This window comes from Aegilops tauschii, chromosome 7, assembly GCF_002575655.3.
Source record: "Aegilops tauschii subsp. strangulata cultivar AL8/78 chromosome 7, Aet v6.0, whole genome shotgun sequence".
Taxonomy (NCBI): Eukaryota; Viridiplantae; Streptophyta; class Magnoliopsida; order Poales; family Poaceae; genus Aegilops; species Aegilops tauschii.
This window is the reverse complement of record NC_053041.3, coordinates 640,954,106-640,974,076: the sequence shown is the minus strand read 5'-3', so window position 1 is coordinate 640,974,076 and position 19,971 is coordinate 640,954,106. Positions and strand designations below refer to the sequence as shown.

The window sequence follows — 19,971 nt, the reverse complement described above, 5'->3', positions numbered from 1 at the left end:
GGACAGTCTTCCACCAAGTGTAAGGGTTTCAAATGTAAACGGGCGCCTCACACACACATAACTCAATTTAAAAAATATTTTGAACTTAGATCCTTTTCCATGAGTAATATATGCTATTGGAAGCCCCCCGCTAAAATTTTAGAACTTTTGGAGTTGGTTTGTATTTCTGCTGCATTAATTAAATTTCCGGCAACTAAAAAGGCACAACATATGTGTGGCGGGCTCTACCTACTACCCGCCACTGCTAACTTCTGGATATATATATATAGGGTGGGTCTATTATGACAACACCCCTTAAGACCTTATTCTGCACATCAACCACGCTTATTCTGCTAACACTATCGAACTGCCTCGTGGCTACAAACTACACCGCAACACAACCGAACCAAATTACGCCTGCATAAAAAAACACTATCCCACTTTATCTTCTTATCCACCAAATCCTCCTTCTCTCCCACGGCCTCCATGTCCCCCACGAACCCCCGCTTCAGCTCGCCCACTGTCCATCGCCGCTGCGTCGCCTCCTACCCTCGCACCACCGCCCCGCCTCCTACCCCCGCGCCGCTGCCCCACCTCCTTCCCCAGCGTCGCCGTGCCGCCTCCTACCCTCACGCCGCCGCCTCGCCTCCTACCCCCACGCCTCCGCCCCGCCACCATCCCCAGTGCCGCCGCCCCGCCTCCTACCACAGCGCCGCCACCCTGCCTCCTTCCCCCGCGTCACCATGACGCCTCCTTCCCCCGCGCCGTCGTCACCAGGATCCACTCCGAGCTTCTCCTACGAGCTCGCCACCAGATCCATCCATGGGGAGGGCTGGGGGTGACCACGCTGGATCAGGCCGGCTCTACCGCCGCTGACCGTCACCAGAGGTGCATCGGGCACCCATCCGCCCCAAGATCTGCCGAAGATGCCCTGGATCCGTCGACCTCCCCCATCCCCCGCCTAACCTATTCTGAGAGCGTGAGCGGGAGAGGGATGGCGCTCGGGGCCACCTCCCTCGTCCTCCTGGTCGTCCTCTCCTACGGTGGTGGCATGGCGTGGCTCTCCGGTGGCCAGCTCCATTAATATTTATTTCTTCTGCCCTTCCCCTATCCCCGTCATCGCCTGCATCGGGGGCTCTGCCATCGCCGGATCCCGGCATCCCCGACCCTGCAGGACGGATAACAGCGTCAACGAACCATCCCCTAGCCATCTAGAAGGAGGTAGCTGTCCTTGTGTGTGTGTCGTTGCAGTTCACATGGTAGGCGCCCGCAGCACGTCGCTGGCAAGGTGGATCCAATTGAGCCTGTGCAGTTCACTAGGTGGGTGCACGCAGCACACCGGGACTCCCCTCCACAGTCCACAACGTGGGTTTAGCCCACAAACAGCGTGCAGCTCTGCCCACGACGACGAGCAGTACTGCACTAACGTGGGTTTAGCCCACAACCGAACTGCAGTACGCGACGACGAGCATGTATCACTTTACTCTTATCAGCGTGCGGTTTTAGTGTTTTCTGCTACAATTCACTACTCTCATTCGTATCACTTTATTCTTTTTTGGGATGAGAATCTTCGCTGCACTAAAGTTTTCTATCCGCTCTTCTTGTGATTCAATTTACCAGTTTTTGCGGGAGATGGGGGGCAAAGAAGAGAGAAAAATGAGTCTCGAGCACATACTGTGTGAGCAGTTCGGTTCACCGGCGATTTGCAGTACGTTGTTGTCTCACAACACAAACGTACGATTGCATGGGGAGGACGGCCACACACCATGAGGAGGTGGTGTTTATAAACAATCCAGAGGTCCAATTCATTTTCGACACATTTTGTTTGAGGCTTGTTAAGTAAACTGCGAAAGCTTGTTTGTAAAATAGTTACCCTAATGCAGTTCGTTGTAAATCCTGAAGTGGCTCATTTTGTAGCCAAGTAAGAGGGGAAAAAAATCCACGAAGAGGTTCACTTCTTTGTCACATGTGGTTTGCTTCATATATGGACTGAAAACACAAAATAGGTAAAGAAAGTGTAGAAAACATGTAGTTAACTTCGCCTCGTGACTCATTAACAGCACTTGCAGTGCGTTTGGTCCCCGGATGTGGTTCACTTTTGAGAGTGATGTTGTTCACTTGCTCCCGACGTGGAAGTGCGAAAAATTTAACGAACCAACAAGATAGTAATGCGCTTCACTTCGATATATGTAGCGGTTCATTTGTCGTCGTCTCTGCGGTCCACTCCCGTTCATAAAAAATGTTGAAAAAAACTCACAAAAACTCGTGTGAGAAAGCTTACTCCCGACAAAAGAATTCATGAAGTTCATTTGACCGTCTGATGCAGTGCTGTTTTTAGTCTAAAGAAGTGCGGTTTTCTGTCTGATGTAGTACATACGACGATTTTGGTGTCGCGAAAAAACAGAGTGTCCGCATTTCGTTAAAATCAAAATTGCTCTTAAACCGTAAGTAATCGGAGAGAGTGTTCTACATGAAAAGTTGCGCCTCATTGATACCTTTCCAACGTCATATAATTTGGATCATTCCGACGAGCGTTTTGTAAAAAATTCGTGAAAAACGGTCGCTGCCTCTCGTCGTCAGCCGCATGATTTTCAAAATCAACTAAAAATCCTAAGGAATCTCAGAAATATTTCAACATATGAAAGTTGCGCCTCATCCATATCTTTTCAATGGTATATTACACACCTCGTTTCGACAAACGGTTAGAAAATTAGAGCGAAAACCGTACCGAAAATTTGAATTTTTTTTGAAAAACAGAATTCCGCGATTTAGTAAAATTGAAACTGCTCTTAAACCGTAATGAATTAGAGAAAATAATACATATGAAAAAGATGCACCTTGACGATATCTTTCCAATGGTGTATCTTTTGCTTCATTCCGACGAGCGGTTTAGAAAAAAACGCGAAAAAACGCTCGGTGCCACTCGTCATGGGCCGCACCACTTTCAAAACTGCTCTTAAACCGTGAGGAATTTCGAAAAGTGTTCAACATGGCGAAGTAGTGCCTAATCCATAGCTTTTCAGCGGTATATTACACGCCTCATTCCGACAAATGGTTAAAAAACTAGAGCAAAAAAGGTACCGAAAAACATAGCGTTTAGTTTTTTGCGGCGAGAAGTTCACTTGCCTGAGTACTGCAGCACACTTGGTTCAAACAATGACGTGCACTTGCGTTGAGCGTGCAGTGCGAAAGTGTTATCAGAATAGTTATTCAACTAATATTAGCGAAATAGACCGGCTATATATATATGAGCGGGTGACTACATTTTATCTGGGGTGGACGTCGTTACTGTCCGCCACTGCTAACTTCTAGATATAATTTATTTTTTAGAAGGTCACCCCAATATATCTGTGGCGGGCGCAGTCAGGGCCTGCCACTTAAACCCCGAAGAGTGGTGAGTGCGCAACTTTGCCCGCCAGTGCTCACTTTCAATATGTAGGCAAATTTATGGGAGTTCACTTCTGGCGGTCATTATTGTGCGGCCGCCACTGCTAGGCTACCAGCAGTGGCGGTTTCATTGTAGTACCCACCACTGCTACGTTTCCAATATAGCTGTGGCGGGTGCCTATATGTGCCTGCCACTAATTTCAGTTCTCCTATAAGTCTTTTCCCGTGGTTTTTCATGCAATGCAAGGATGAGCGATGTTGAGGGTTATCATTCAAACCAGAGCATGTGTCGGGTTCAACCTGTGCGTGCTATAATACATATTTAAATAAGGGTACTGGCTCAGTCTCTCGAAGGTGCTCAGAAAGGTAGGGTATGCATTTTTGTTCATAGGAATTAGTTTATGCGTTTATATATAAGAGCCTGCGTCTGTACCGTGTTAAAAAAAGGTGGTGGTGCCTTCTTCTTTCATCCTGCTAAGTGTTGGCTAGTTTCTCCCGGATTTCTTGAATTAACTGGGCACAAACTATTCCTTAATTAACGAAAATGACAAATATTTTGTGTCGAGTTTTAGAAAGTGATTAAACTCGATTGTTCCTCGAACCACTTCTTCATATACTTGACATCTGGTCAATTAATCAAAGTTATGTAGCACTTTATTGCATATGAATGTTCAAATATATCATTGATAAAATGATATTGTACAACAAGTGGACACCACATATTAGTGTCAACTCCTGTTTCGTAGAAGTTTTATAAATATTTATGTTAGAATTAATCCAAGGCGCATAATCGACCAAGCAATCACATAAGGCACAACACTGAGATTTATTAACGAGGTTCACCGACAGGGCTACATCCCGGGGCCTGACTACTGGTGCTCCTCCCCATGACACTGCTATAATACCGCCCCCAGGCCGCCCGGGCGCCGGCACACGCCGTCGGCTCCCCCACGTGCCTGTGATATTATGTTGGCATATGTTACATCGTGTGTCTACCATCTCATTATATAAGAATGCTAGGATATAATTGTCCTACTTGGACATGACTTCATATCCTGTCTACACACCGTACGACTCCAAGTTCAATTGTAACCTACCTCCTACAATAATATTTGACACAACTCTAACAAATTAAATGAGAACAACTGTAAAACCAAGCCAAACAACAAACATGCTGCACAGAGAGAGAAAATGGATTGCCCAAGAAAACCCTTGAACAATGACCCAGGATAGACCAACACAGGAATAATGTAGCGCGCTGACTTGGTTTTAACGGTCTACTTCTGGTGTTTCAGCTTGTGACTCCGTGATGAACCTGCAACACGGGGAAAAATGCCATGCTATTATTAGGCAACGGTAGAATGGTAAAATAAGATAGCAATATATACGAGGGGACCAACACTTGGGGCAGCTTTTATGGGCTAAATTTTCGTGCCATTAGGGATATGAAGCAGTAGAGCATGGTTAATAGAAAAGCCGGCAACAGGCTCTATATGAATGCCAGGTCACTTGTAGCCACCAAGAAAGAACTCTCTATAACAAAGCTGGCTGTAGGCATTAGCTATAGTAATTAATGTCTACATGCATGGCAGAGAGAAAAATGCAATTCATTGGAGAGGAGGAAGCTGCGCTAGCTTTAAGCCCTTGCATGCAGTTTCTTTGTCTCGAGCCTTGCGCTACAGCCGGCGACCCACGGAGCGCCCGCTCCCTTCTCTCTCCTGTCTTCTCTTCCCTCCGGCTGGACTTTGTCTGAGGTGGAACGGCTTGTAGCCAGCTGACTAGGCATTATTATACTTGCTCGTAGCCAGTATGGTTACCTTGAGATTAGTCATGCTTTCCCTTGACATCGTACTTGCACATCTTATTCTTGGCACACTTGATGAGGACGTCAGCAGAGTCGATACCTAGGAAACACCGAGACATCACACGTGAATACATCAGGAAACCAAAAAGTGAGAGCAAAACATTCTGAACAACGCAGAGAATGAGCATCTAAAAACGTAGATGATCTCCCGCACGTAGTCGGTCCGGTACACCTTGTTGTCCTCGGTCCTCACCGCGACGCCGCTCGGAAAGTAGGTGATCTCCCGCACCACCGTGTTGAGTTTGAGCCTCGGGTCGATGATGGCGCCGGACTTGCGGTCGGTCTTGAGGTACTGCCCGGCGATGTGGTACACCACGGACTCGTAACCCCGCTGGTCGGCCACGAAGTAGACGTCGTCGCCGAAGTTGCTGAACGTCGGCAGGGGCTGCGTGTTCTGCAGGCTCGTCACGCGCGGCGGCTCGGCGAACTCGAAGTCGTGCTTGTAGTAGTCGATCACCATGTCCACCGGCCTCGCCGGACCTGAAGGCATGCTGCGTCACAATGGAGTTTGCACAAATCAGTGAACCGGAAAATAAAGATACATTTCTCTGTTGACAGCTACAAACAGATGCTTGCAAAAGGGAGCAGCAGGCGTGCGCATCTGGCTGATCCGGTCGATGTTACGGTCGGCCCAGGGGTACAGTTTCCATTAAGATATTTAGCACTTTGCCTAAGGCATTACTTGGTACAGCTGTGAGGAAGCTTTTGGTGTCGTAAAATAGTTAGTGATGTCGCACTTGAATAATATTGCTCTGTCACGCTCGATCAGAGGCAAGAGGTGCTAATGATCCACACACTAATGGCGCTGAAGGCGGTAATGCTATGTCGCCCGAGGCGAAAATGGGTTTGGTGAATGGAACAAATAGTCATTTCTTTTAAAAACTTGGGGCACTTTTATATGGAAGTTGGCTCTTGGACAAGGCAGTGGTTAGTATTTGCTAAAATATATGAAAAATTGTTGATTCAGTAGTATTCCAAACTGCATGATTGTGGTATGAAATTTTGCTGGAATGCACTTGCTGGACTAAACTATATTGGGAAGGGAGGATAACAATACAACGATATATATGTGATAAAGTCTTATTCAGGCTTTGGTGGAGAGAAGGGTGAGCATGAGCACTAGTAGAAAAAGGGTCATCTGTCCCGGTTGTAACGGCATCCACACGTCAGCATTTCAGTGGCTGGGGTTTTTGTTTTTTTGAAAGGGGGAGGGTTTAGGGGGTAATTTAGGGTGTGTAAGCTAGCTGACAGAGATATATAATAACTGATATATAATAACTCTTCATGCCCGCATCATGCATCATCATAATAACAAGTCCTACTAATCATCATCATACAACTTCTACTCGTTATTAATAACAAGTCATATGATCATCATCCTCATAGTCATCGAACCAACCCTACTTAATTGTTCTTAGCACGTGATCATCAGTATTAGGTAGGACCTAAATACCCTCTTTAAGGTAAAATAGCATAAAACAATATAGACCCCGACTCTCCATTATGGAGAATGGAGATCATCCTGTCTCCAATTTTTGCGCTTCGCTTCCTTTTGCTTCCAAGAACCTCCTTGCGATTGTCCATACATTTTTTCCATTCTTTGATTTTCATGTCTCCACTTCTTTTAGAAATCCGGTATGGACAGTTGAGATTCGTAGGATGACCTGGTTGTATGTTCAAAACATCGAGGCTACCATTCTGATACATCAAATGAGGCACACAATCCTCTGGGATTATCTGTTGAAAAATATAGTAATAACTTCATAGTTAGCAATGATGTACTAGTTTTAGAAGTATGCAAAAGATGCACGGATGTCATAATAGTAAGAAATCTTACAAGGGTATCTCCATAGTAGTTACCGTAGTTCAACACATGCACTAGTGGCACGTATTGACCATAATGTGGAGGAGTTTTAAAATAGATATTGTAATTCTCAAAATCAGTACAAAATCCGACCAGATGAGTTTTCTCCTTATAAGTTAACCCAGAGCCATCGGTGTAGTAGGTTCTGTCTACCATGTTCCGCACATTGTTTGAACAATCAAAATAAGCTGTCAATGAAAATAAGCTGTCAACTATTTTGAAATGAACAATATAAATTAGCTAATAACTATGTTTGAGAAACTCACATGGCGGTAGAATTGGAGGCATATCAACAAGGACCCAAATGTCCATATTGTCTTGCTCGATGTCAGGATCACCAAGATCCATGGTGACAAGCATACCCTCATCAAAACCATACATCTTGCAAAATGCTTCCCAATTTTTGCAACCAAAATGGGTTATGCTCTAAGAATTATACACATTTACTTCAAAATCTATATCATGATGGGTCCTTAGGTGAATTTTCTTTGTTTCCATACTTTCATGGTCTTCAAAACCCATCCTCTCCAAGACGTAGCGTCCTGCATGGCATGGAATAAGCTAGTCGAATTGTAAAAGATGAGAAGTACACGTTGAAATAGTTGAAGTCGTGCTTAATTACGAAAAAATAACACTTGTCGTCGTCGTGTACCGTTTCAACATCGAAGGTCTCCTCCAGCTTAATACTGAAGCGCCGATCTTCGTCCAGGTGAGGCCTGTCGCACAGACCTCGGTCGTCGTGGCACTAGTCGCACTCCCACGGGAGACTTTCGTCGTCCGAGTACGACATTTCCTATGTTCATAATTCAAATATTAAACATCTACAATTAAATATATGTACTAAAAAACCTAAGTTAGATCATCATTATTCATCACGGGTTGACTATCGGTTTGTCGAGTCTTTCCTTGAAAACTCTCAGCTCACGTGGTGTATACATTCGATCGTTGGTGATGGTCGCTCCTCCTTTCATCCCCGAGTGCATTACACCAAAATGTCTAGCACACTGGAATGAAGGAGAAGCGACCCCAACGACAACAGTCGGGATTCTTCGTCCTCTCATATATATATGGTGGAACTCTCCCTCACTGATTCCTCTCAGACATTTGCGACCGTCGGTGATGGTATCTCCTTCCTTTCGTTCCCGAGTGCATTACACCAAATTTTCTAGCACACAGGAACGAAGGAGAAGCTACCCCCACGACAACAATCGGGATTCTTCGTCCTCTCATATATGGTGGAGACTCAATAGACTTAAAGTCAACCCGAAATATCATTTAATTATCTTTCTAAAACCGGTTCGTGGCTGGTCTCACCTCGAGGTCGGAGGGGGTCGGTGATGGGGACGACGGCGGGGATGATGGAGGGGGGCTCCTAGATTTCTGCGAAAACAAAAACCCTATAAGCTATCAACTAATCATATGCATACGCCTTGCATAGTGCTCTCCAATTTTAGCATTCAAAGTAGGAGTAGTTTTCCAATTTGAGCATTCAATAAGCAAAATCAAATCACAAAATAAAGTAGTATTCAAATTAGGATGCATTCAATTATAAGAAAAACTACATCATCTCCATGCGTCCGTACATCGTCGAATATTATCACTAATACACCTCGAATACTATCATACATATAGCATCGCTAGTACAGCTAGAACCGTAGCGCCCGACGGGTATCGGCGCGGGCGGTGGATACCCAAAGAGAAGGAACCATCACAGGATCATAGCTCCAGTGAGATCCCTGAAGAACCTGCCAGGTATTGTCGAACCTGCACTCCAACGCAACCATGTAGCAACGGACGTGCTCGTCCTCCTCGCTGACACGGTGATGTACCACCTCCGCTGTGTCCGGAAGCCTCGGCACCATCACTGGCCCACGCGACCGCCACCAAACAAGGATCGGGTCAATGACGGGCTGGCTCCTCACCAACCTACGTCTTCCGGAAGGTAGCACCTCCCAAAACCAGCCCGGCGGAGCCCAGTCCCGGACATTGCCCCTCTGATCAAGTCGGCCTCCTCCGCCGAGTCGACGACGAGGATGCGGGATTGGCATCGTCGACGTCGATGCGGGAATAATTGCTTTAACTAAAAAAATAAACTAGTTCTATTAATTTTCTTGCTAAAAATAAACTACTTCTATAGTAAAATAAACTAGTTTTATTAAATCAACTAGTTCAACTACTAAGCACTTACTATAAATAGAATAAAGTAGTACTTACTAAAAATAAACTAGTTTAACTAGTTCTATTATTTTTCTAACTAATTCTATTAAACACTTTCTCTTCTTATTCTATGAACAAAATTACAACAGAAAAAAATTATAAAAATTCTATGAAAAAAATTGACATATTCTTTGCATATATATGAACACACAAACATTTGCATATTCAACAATAATATCACAAAAAAAATCTATGAACAGAAAAAATTCTAACTTTTGCATATTCATTTATGAACAAATTACAACAACTCAATTAACTACACATCTAAACTACACATATAAATTAGGAAAATTCATATGAGCTCACTAAGGGGGCGGCGATCGACGAGGAGGCAGGGCACGGGGGCGACGGTGAGGGCGCGGCCACGGGCGACGAGGAGGCAGGGGGTGGCGACGGCGACGGTGAGGGGTGCGGCGACGGGCGACGAGGAGGCAGGGGCGGAGGTGAGGGGCGCGGCGACGGGCGACGAGGAGGCAGGGGGGCGCGGGGTGGCGACGGCATCTGGGCGGCGCGAGATGGCGTCTGGGCGGCGCGGCACGACGTCGGAGGCAGGGCGAGGACGGCGACGAAGAGGCGCAGAGGGGCAGCCTGGCGGCGTCGTCGGGGCGGGGAAGACGAAGTGAATGAAAAATTTCACAAGTGCTAGTTATATAGACGAAGCATTGGTCCCGGTTCGTGACAGCAACCGGGACGAATGCGACCTTTCGTCCCGGTTGGTGCCACCAACCGGGACTAAAGGGGGGCATTGGTTCCGGTTGGTGCCACGAACCGGTACCAAAGCACCCCTTTAGTCCCAGTTGGTACCACCAACCGGGACCAAAGGCCTTGCATGCGGGGTGGTGGTGGTAGTTTAGTCCCACCTCGCTAGTTGAGAGGGGCGCGCAGTGGTTTATAAGCACCACTACCGCACCCCTCTCGAGCTCCTCTCCATTGCAGGCTTACGGGCCTAATTGTTACTGTTATGCCTGATGGGCCTACTGGGCCTTCTGCGGGCCTGAATCCTGGCCCATGGATGGGTTTCTAGTCGTATTCAGGCCGTGGTGGCCCAGTAGGTGGCATATTTTTTATTTTTTGCCTGTTTTTTTGTTTTCTTTTTTGCTTTATTTATTTTGTTTTGTTTATACTTACAACAAAAACTTATTTATTTTATTTTATTTTGTTTCTAATTACTTATTTATTTTACTTTATGATAATTCTTTTTGCTATTAAAGTTTCTAACAAAAAAAGTTCTTTATGAAAATTCTTTTTGCTTTTAATGATTTTGAACAGAAAATACTTCGATAATTTTAGTTGCATCAATTTTATATAATTTTAGTTTTAATAATACTAGAGGTTTATTATAATGTTTTGAACAGAAAATACTTTGTTAATTTTAGTTTCATAAATACTCCATTCAAAACAGAGACTGATTTTGAATGGTGCATATTCAACACACACAAAATCTGTAAAGATCGCCAACCCCAACATAAAAAAATGAGCATAGATGCGCCTATAGAGAGAATTCAACCTAAATTCATAATAAATTTCTATGAATTTCAAAGAAATTTACTCTGAATTTAGGTCAAATTACCTGTATAAGGGCATCTATTTTCACTTTGAGAGAAGCTCAACAAGGCAGAGAGGGACGGGCTTATAAACCGGTGTGAGCACCCTTCGGTTGGCGAGGTGGGACTAAACTCTGACCGCAACGAGGACCAACCCTTTAGTCGCGGTTTGAGGCACAAACCGGGATTAATGGTCATGGGCCAGGGGCGAGGCGCATTGGTCTCGGTTCGTGCGTGGAACCGGGACCAAAAGGTCCAGACGAACCGGGACCAATGGCCCACGTGGCCCGGCCGGCCCCCTGGGCTCACGAACCGGGACAGTTGCCTCCTTTGGTCCCGGTTCGTGAGCGAACCGGGATTAATGGTATTACGAGGGCCGAACCAATGCCCTGTTTTCTACTAGTGGAGCCATCGGCTAACTAGCTTTCAATACACTTCTGATGGAAAGGAGACTTTCAATCCCCTAGTCCCTACTCACGGCATATTTTCATTCGAGAATCATCATAGAAATTTTGGAGGACCCAAGTTATTAATAAGTTTTCCCAAGTGAATTGTTTGGTTCATTTGTAACGCGTAGGATTTTTTTCTTAGGATTCATTTGCACAATATTAATTGGAAATTTCCATCAACTAAATATCTCATGAATAATCCTATATTTTTCCATGTTATTGATAGTATTCAAGATAGGGTGACATTGTGTTCCCATGTGATTCATATTCCCACGTCTGGGATAATATGGAATCTCGGATACTAATGGAACCATTCACTAAATCCCTAACAAGTATACCAGATCCATGGTTCGAAGTTAGCACACTGGCCTAGCTACTGCAGGGAGTAATATATGAACTGTTTACGTACTGGTCGTTGAGGCGTTGCATGGCCATGACAGACATGTCCTGCTGGCCGCTGTGGTGCAAGGTGCCGGAGAGCTTGCTACCGTTCTCCTCCACTTCATCCATCCTCTCGATTATCTTCTCAACAACTTTCTCGTCGTAGAGGCCACCACTATATCCACACAAGAAAATTAATAAGCTCAGCTGTGAAACAAATGAAAATAATTTTCATAATATTTGGTTGGATATAAGTTAAATCTAAGCAGATATTTCGGCCCTTTGGCAGAAAAAAGAACGAACTCAATAATTTGAGTAAAATACGGTGATTTCGGCTATGACTGTAATATTTCCAAAGCTGAAATTCAAAAACCAGCGAGTGCACATACTCTTGCTTGTAGGTGTTGCTGGCGAGGTGGTCGAAGTCGGAGCGGAAGGTCCTGAGGTTGAGGCCTCCGGTGCCATTGGCCATGGTCCAGATGGGGTTCATCTCATCTCCATTCACCCCTTCCACCCAGTTTGCCCCCGTCTCCACGTTCACCCCGGCGAACTCGGTCTTGTGGATGCGCCCGCCGATGCGGTCTGTCGCCTCCAGGATCACCACATCAGTGATCCCAGCCTCGGACAACCTCTTTCCAGCCGAGATCCCTAAGACAAGCAAGAACAAGAACTTGCACCCGTTACAGGTGCAATCAAACCAGCCTCCCGCGTGTATCAATGTCCATACAAAATGCATGATGCAGGCATGTGTTTAGCATATGGCTTACCAGATATGCCGGCGCCAACGATGATGACTCTTGGACCGGTGGCGGTGGCCAGGGAGGTACATTGTGCTCCTACAACGAGCACCAGAGCTATGGCTGTGAAGGGCTTCATCTCTAGCATGCTCCTTCTTTCTCTTCCTCTCTCGGGAAGCTTGGAGACTTGCTAGCTAGCTAGCTTGTGTTGAAGGATAGTGGTCCATCGTCAAGTGTATATAAAGAAGCGGTGCAAGACGCGAGTGGGCGCCTGTTCTCTCTAGCTATTAGTAAAGTTATTCTTGCCTAAGTGGGTTGCTTGGAAGCAACATTACCTTACGACATGCTCTGGCTGGCCAAGAATAAAATTATGTGACCATAGCACAAACGGTTTGACTAGCTCAAACCTTGGGCCTTTACCATCAAAAGGACAAGTCCCCTTCCCTGTCTATCTAGAGTCTAGACCATTTATTTGTGTGAGATTCATACACATGTTTTCGAAGAATTCATATCCTTCAGAATGTTGTTACACTAAGTTTTTGTTGTGGTTTAAATTAATTTCCAAAAAGTCTAAGTGCAGGTTTGACATAAACGCAAGAGGAACTCAAACTATTATGAAATACATAAAAATCAATATGAAATGATGAAACCATCTACAAACTAATGAAATAGCTCGAACCACTATGATGACATACAAACATGTACCAAAACTAAATGAAGCAATGAACGCATTCAACTTTGATCTCACACCACGCTCATTGCACCGTCTCCTACTCAATGACGAGCACTTATTTTGTTAGATAGTAATGATGCGCCATATGTGCAACGCCCAGGACACACCCGCCGGTTACTGGCCGTTACTCCTGGTGCTAGACTGGTCCAACAAATCAATACTAGTCTTTTCTGTACATTTTGTCCTCACTCGTGCACTAGGACAAACTTCCCAGTCGGTCACGAATCCTGAAATTACTCCAAGATGAGCAGGCTTAACTTTGGAGTTCTTTCCTCCAAGAAAAAAATTAATTCCTTATTGATATGAGTAGTCTATCATCCCTATTAAGGCAATCTATCACAATAAGCTTCCTTGAATCATACCGACCTTCGTTCTAAGGTGCTCCGACTTTCAGTCAGATGTGGGAACAAATGCAACACAGATCAACATACCTTGGCGGTCCTAGTGGAGCATGGAGCGTCATCACCATGCTATATGGTTATAAGGAGAACACATCACAGAGGAGGCAACCAGTAAGTCAACGAATAGTATTCGTCAATTTTGCGTCTTTTTTGTTTTTTGCATTTGTGATTTTATTTTGCATGAAGTTCTTATAGAATTGGTTTGGGATAACCTTCAAAAAGCAAAATATTTAACAATTGGTTGACTCCGTTATTTATCATGATTTTACTGCACACCTCCTTGATGTTTTTCTGTACATCTCCATGAATTTTTGTTGCACATGTGTCATCCAGTGGACATAAAGAGGATGCTACCAAGTTCTATAGATCTAGGAAGAAAACCGAGCATTGGTACTTAACACAAGTGTTCCCGATGTTATCTCAACCGGTCAAGGTATCCCCCGAATGTCATACATGCAAGGGTATGGACGGGTGCACCCATACTAGGACTCGTAACAACCGAGACCACATAGATCCATAGTGGAAGACATGCAATGGTACAAGCAAGCGTGATGAAAACGGCACCCATACCCGCCCAAACCAAACAAGATAACTTATCCAAAACACAAGACGACTGTACGAGAATGTTTACTTCTCAACATTTGCAAAACTTTTGATCGGGGAAATAAAGAATGTTTGTGACACTAAGCACTTGCAAGAAGTCCCTTAACTATCACTATACCTCCCCTCGCTCGATAAACTAGGGTCTCTAGGGAAAAAGGCTGAGACTAAAGGGTCCTATCCATATCATATTTAAGTGAACTTTAAACTTTAAACTTCATGGCTTATCAGGTTGATTGGAGCAAAATTCAGGATAATATTGATATTAATCGGCGGTTCTATTTGATACACTCATAAGGAATATCCTCAAAGATTATCTCAAGTGAAAATGTCACGACCATCAAATTATTAACTATTACTTAATTTTTTTGCCTTTGTTTAGTGTTTTATAGGTTTTTTTAGGTGCTTTGTGTCTCCCACCACTACTAGGAAAAGGCCTACTAGTGGCGCACCAGTTTTGCCTACTAATGGTGCACTACTGGTGCGCCACTAGTACCACGCCACTAGTATTTTTTACTAATGGCGCACCACTGGTGCACCATTAGTATCTGGTATACTAATGGTGCACCATTGGTGCGCCATTAGTATAGGCCACGGTGCGCCATTAGTATTTTTGAATTTTGAAGGCGGGAAAATAGTAGTGGCGCACGGTCTAACCCCCACCGTGCGCCATTGCTATTTTTGAATTTTGAATTTGGATCTGGATCGTGATTTTTTTGCCCATTTTTTGATCGTTTTTTTTCAAATTTTGTTCTCGTTTTTGGATCTTGTACGTTCTTTTGCCGTGTTCTTTTGCCGGAGAGGAGTTCGCCGGAGAGGAGGGCCGAGGTCACCGGAGAGGCGCTCGCCTACATCGCCGGAGAGAGGAGGAGGAGGTCGTCGGAGAGGAGTTCACCGGAGCATCGGAGAGGAGGAAGGAGAAACCATGAGGGGAGGGGAGGAGAGGAGGGAGGAGGAGCTCACCGGAGAGGAGGGAGGGAGGAGCTCACCGTAGAGGAGGGAGGAGGAGCTCACCGGAGAGGAGGGAGGAGAAACCGTGAGGGGAGGGGAGGAGAGGAGGGAGGAGGAGGTCGCCGGAGAGGAGGAGGGTAGTATGGTGGAGGAGAGAAGGGGAGATGGAGTGGAGGAGAGGAGGAGATGGAGTGGAGGAGAGGTGGAGTGGAGGAGAAGAATGAAGAGGTAAGGAGGAGAGGACCACGCCCAGCCATATATACGGAATAGTAATGGCGCACCGTGGGCAGGTGCGCCATTACGAACTTTTTTTTATTTTTTTGATTTATTTTGAATTTTGAAGGCGGGAAGATAGAATGGCGCACCATGGGCAGGTGCGGTATTAGTAAGTTTGAATTTTTTGCCTCTCCAGGTCTTAAAAGCCCCGTATCTTTTTTTCTGTTAGGTTTTTGCGGATTTTGAAAATGTTTTAACGGGGTTCCCCCCGTTAAATTCGGATGTATCTTTTTGAGTAGATGATTTTTCATATAAAAAACTTTTTCATCCGAGTTCGTATGCAAAAGTTATGCCCATTTTACAAATTATCGAGAGATTTTGAAAAAAAGTCGAAAATTCATGTTTGTAAATTTTGCTAACAACTAGACCACATATCACATGGGAATCTTATTTTCTTTTATTTTTTTGACATTTCTATCATTTTCTTTTATTTTTTTTGAAACTGAAAAGGCGGTCCAGGGGGGTGCATTCGGGGGAATGTTTGGGCCAAATTACTAATGGCGCACTGTGGGAGTGGTGCGCAATTATTAGTTTAACTAGTAATGGCGCACTATCCCCTGGTTCGCCATTACTAGTTTTGAAAAAGAAAAAAATTTACTAATGGCGCACCGTGCATGTGGTACGCCATTAGTATTTACACACTAATGGCGCACCAACACATGGTGCCCCATTACTATTTTGTAATGGCGCACCATATGCACAGTGTGTCATTAGTGTCCATATTGGCTATAGCTGTTTTTGTAGTAGTGCACGGACTTATGACGAAGATTGCAGCCGATTTCGGTTCAGAAAATCTAGTTCTATTTGATACATTCAAAAGGAAAATCCTCAAGATCATCTCAAATGAATAAGTTATGACCGTGAAAATATCAACCGTTATATTGGATGGTTTGATTTGCTTTGTATTTTGTACGTGTCTCGGTGGTTTTATCTCGTACGAGGTTATCAAGATGATTGGAGGCAATTTAGGAGTATCCAGAGGAAAAAATGGAGCTGTATTTGGTAAATTCAAATGGAAACATGGTGAATAAAATGCAACTAAACAAATTAAAATATTTATAAGGTAAAATTAATGCAAAGTAGCACCTAAGATTACCCCCCGATAACAGCACCAGAAATTCCTTGATGATCCAATAAACAATAAATTGGATGATAGTTGTTGGGCCATCAAGCGCCAGGGTATGTAGCTAGAGAGCAGGTTTCCCTCCACAAAGAAACCAAGGCTACCAATACGGAAATATCACGCCCAAGGCCTCGTCAAGTATAACTGCAATACAATTAAAAACCTACTTGCGTTCGCAACATTTGTAGTGAGGCAGGCAATCTAATTTATTTTGGTAGTTGCAACACGTAACTAGTGCATAATGTCGTATGAACAATTTTTTAGTTTCAGATGAATACTAACTGGAAAGTAAAAGTTCATATAAAAGTGATTTGGAGATTTTTATCATAGTCAACTAGAAGGGGGGTTCATAGGTTTAGAAGTAGCATCTCTCATGGAAGCGATAACACATAAAAAAATTAGCATACAGATGCATAATTTGTAAACAAAGCAATCACGTAAAATTATGGCATAAGTTAATTATGATTGCATTATTTATGCAGTACGTCCATAGTTTCAGTAGATTGACACACACAAAACCTAATGTGGCTGATACTCAACCTAAGGTAATCAAACTCTCATATACACCCAAATATTAAGGTATAAATATATCATTGCATAGAATATCACGAGCTTGATTACACATTGTTGAAATTTGCATTCCTCCCACTACACGTTGTACATATGACAAAAAGTCAAGCAATCTTTTTATCCATAGTGAGGCAAAACTATCCACAATTTTCTTATCTCACTTTCTAAAAAATACGCGGCAAATATGGATGTACTACATCTAATGGACACAAATACATATATTGTTCATTTGTTTAAACTGACTACAATGGGTAGATTAATATAAGAGAGAGCAATATACATCTATAAATTATACTTTGCAACCATAAAAAGCTGAATGATAAAGTAATCATTCATGAGATATCAAAATATTCACTGCAGGAATACTGTATAGATGATCACAATGTGATGTAGTCATCAAAGCACAAAATTGATCTTGGTACGTAGCTACTACTTCCTCTGTTCCATATTATAGTGTGTATCAATTTTCTGAAAGGTCAAACATTACAATCTTCCAGCATGTTTATAGACAAAAATATGGTACGCCATCCGTTCCTTTTTCGGGGATAAATCAAACTACGATTGCTGGTCCTCTTTTTTTGTTTGACACAAAAGAGCTTCATCATTTGGGATATTTTATGGGCATTGGACCTAGTCGGTGCAAAAAGAGCAGGTGGAAAACGTTGTGTAGGCTGAAGCCGAAACATGCATGCTTGAAAGTTGGTTGGGTGTGCCATAGGCATGGCATCAAGGAGATCACAGTAGAGACTGGTTCTCGATCCCCTGTTAAAACGGGCGCTAGAGGGGAGTACGTGAGTACTTTAAGCTAATGATGTTCTTTTTTTTCCACTTATTTGTAAATGTGCAGCTCGAGTATGCTCCACGAGGGCGTGTGTAATCATATCTCCCCGTCGGTAATGATGCTAATAATGCTAATGGTATATGCATGTCTCACGAGGTCGATTGAGTAAGCTTTGGGGAAGGTCATGTTTTCAAGAATTATATACCTAGTGGGACTCGATGCTGCTTTGCTTGATGTTTATTCTAAGCCGTTTGCTTTCGTCTCAAGAAAGCCTAGTGGTTCTTGCATTTGCGAGTATATGTCAAAAAGGATGTGTGGCACTTGATGGCCCCGGTCGGCTGTGGCAGGGCTTCCTCTTCTCCCGTTCAGTGGAGGAAGGCGCAGGATGGAGGCAACATGCCACCGTGGGGCACGGAGGCTGGTGGCGGGCACTAGCAGTGGGGCCGCAAGCATTGGGTGATTCCGTAGTGGGCAGCGCAGCATGATCTATATCAGCGAGGTTCTTCGGCGGCTGCGGGTGGTGCGTGTCTCCTGGCCGGCGGCGCCTGACCGGGCTTCGCGCTGGTGCGGACTGGTGCAGGCGACGGCTTGGGGCCTGCCGCTAGATGACGGCGCAACTCCGCCCCTCTCTGCGGGCGTTTGGATTTGGGGTGGCGATCGAGTCTTTAGGTGAAACCCTTGTCAGTGTGGACTCAAAAGCGGCGACGCTTTGCACCCTTATCCTTTGTCGAGCATTGTCAGGTTGCCCATGTACTATTGGTCTGTTCGTTCATTGTGTTTACACCAGCCTTTGCTTTTTTTGCCTATCTTTATATGCTTACTTTGAAGATTTCTCACTACCTTATATCGTTCGTCCTTGTTCTGTACTGTGATTAGTGTTTTATATAGAGAAAAGTATGTTTTTGGTCCCTCAAGTTTCCACAAAGTATAGACATGATCCCTTAAATTTTTTTGGTATACATTTGATCCCTCAAGTCTCAAAACCGGATAAGCTTGGTCCTAAACCAGATTTTGAGCATGTTGACCGGGTTTGACCGCCACAAAACCGCCCGATGAATAGTAAATTTGAAAAAAACTTCAAAAAAATGACAAAATTTTTGCAAGAGCCCGTCCGATCTCATTTCAGGACAAAATTTTCGTCGCACCTTGCGCACTTAAGCATATTGGACCCCAAAAAGTTTCATAATTTTTTGATTTTGTTTTGATTTTTTTTGAATTTACTATTCATCAGGCAGATATTTTTGTTTTCTTTTTGCCACAAGCTCCTCGCGTGCCGAAAGAGCCTGAAATTTTGTTCGCATCTTGCGCATGTAAGCATATTCGACCCCAAAAAATTTCAGATCTTTTTGAAGTTTTTTTTTCGAATTTACTGTTCATCGGGCGGTTTTGTGGCGGTCAAAACTGGTCAATATACTCAAAATCTGGTTTAGGACCAAACTTATCCGGTTTTGAGACTTGAGGGACCAAATATATACCAAAAAATCTTGAGGAACCAAGCCTATACTTTGTGGGAACTTGAGGGACCAAAAACATACTTTTCTCTTTTATATATAGAGTCAGGGAAAAGCCTATTTTGTGAGTAAGGCCCTGAGCTAATAATTAAATGTGATCCTAAATTTCGTAATCCATGGTATGTATGATATTTTAAATTTATCATTGCAAAGTATTCACATTCCTATTGCATTTCACATTTTCTCTTTATAAAGGGTAACATATTAATACCAAGTTCATTAAAAATTATACCAAGCATATACGAGAACAGAATGTCAAGAGCTAGTCTAGACATTGAACCATTGAGGATGCACACAAGCTAATCAGTACGAAGAAAAAACCAAAGGAAATGACCCCAAAAAACATGCCGTGACAATCTTTCATCGGCTTGCAGGACCAAGCTGGTTGTGTGTCTTCAACACTGGGCTGACTAACTAGTATATGGGCTAGCCTGCTAAGTTGGTGGGCTCCAAGGTTCAACACTATTTTTTTACATTGCTGGGCCTGCTTGCAAACCTTGAGTAGCTTCGTCACTGCGCAAACCGCTGTTCTAAGCAACCCCTTCAAGAGTTTTTGGATAGAAAAGTGGAGATTCACTTTTATTCCGAGAGCCAAAAATCATT

At 44.0% G+C, this 19,971-nt stretch overlaps 1 protein-coding gene across 1 annotated transcript; it reads right to left on the bottom strand.

Moving 5' to 3' along the window:
• Positions 1-4,855: 4,855 nt before the first annotated feature.
• Positions 4,856-12,619, bottom strand: LOC109734081 (polyamine oxidase 1-like). Its single transcript, XM_020293310.2, has 5 exons — positions 12,453-12,619; positions 12,075-12,333; positions 11,714-11,860; positions 5,385-5,721; positions 4,856-4,927 (listed from the first exon to the last, which is right to left on the bottom strand). Exons 1-5 carry the CDS (start codon positions 12,568-12,570, stop codon positions 4,856-4,858), a joined length of 933 nt encoding a protein of 310 aa, XP_020148899.1. The 5' UTR covers positions 12,571-12,619.
• Positions 12,620-19,971: the final 7,352 nt, after the last annotated feature.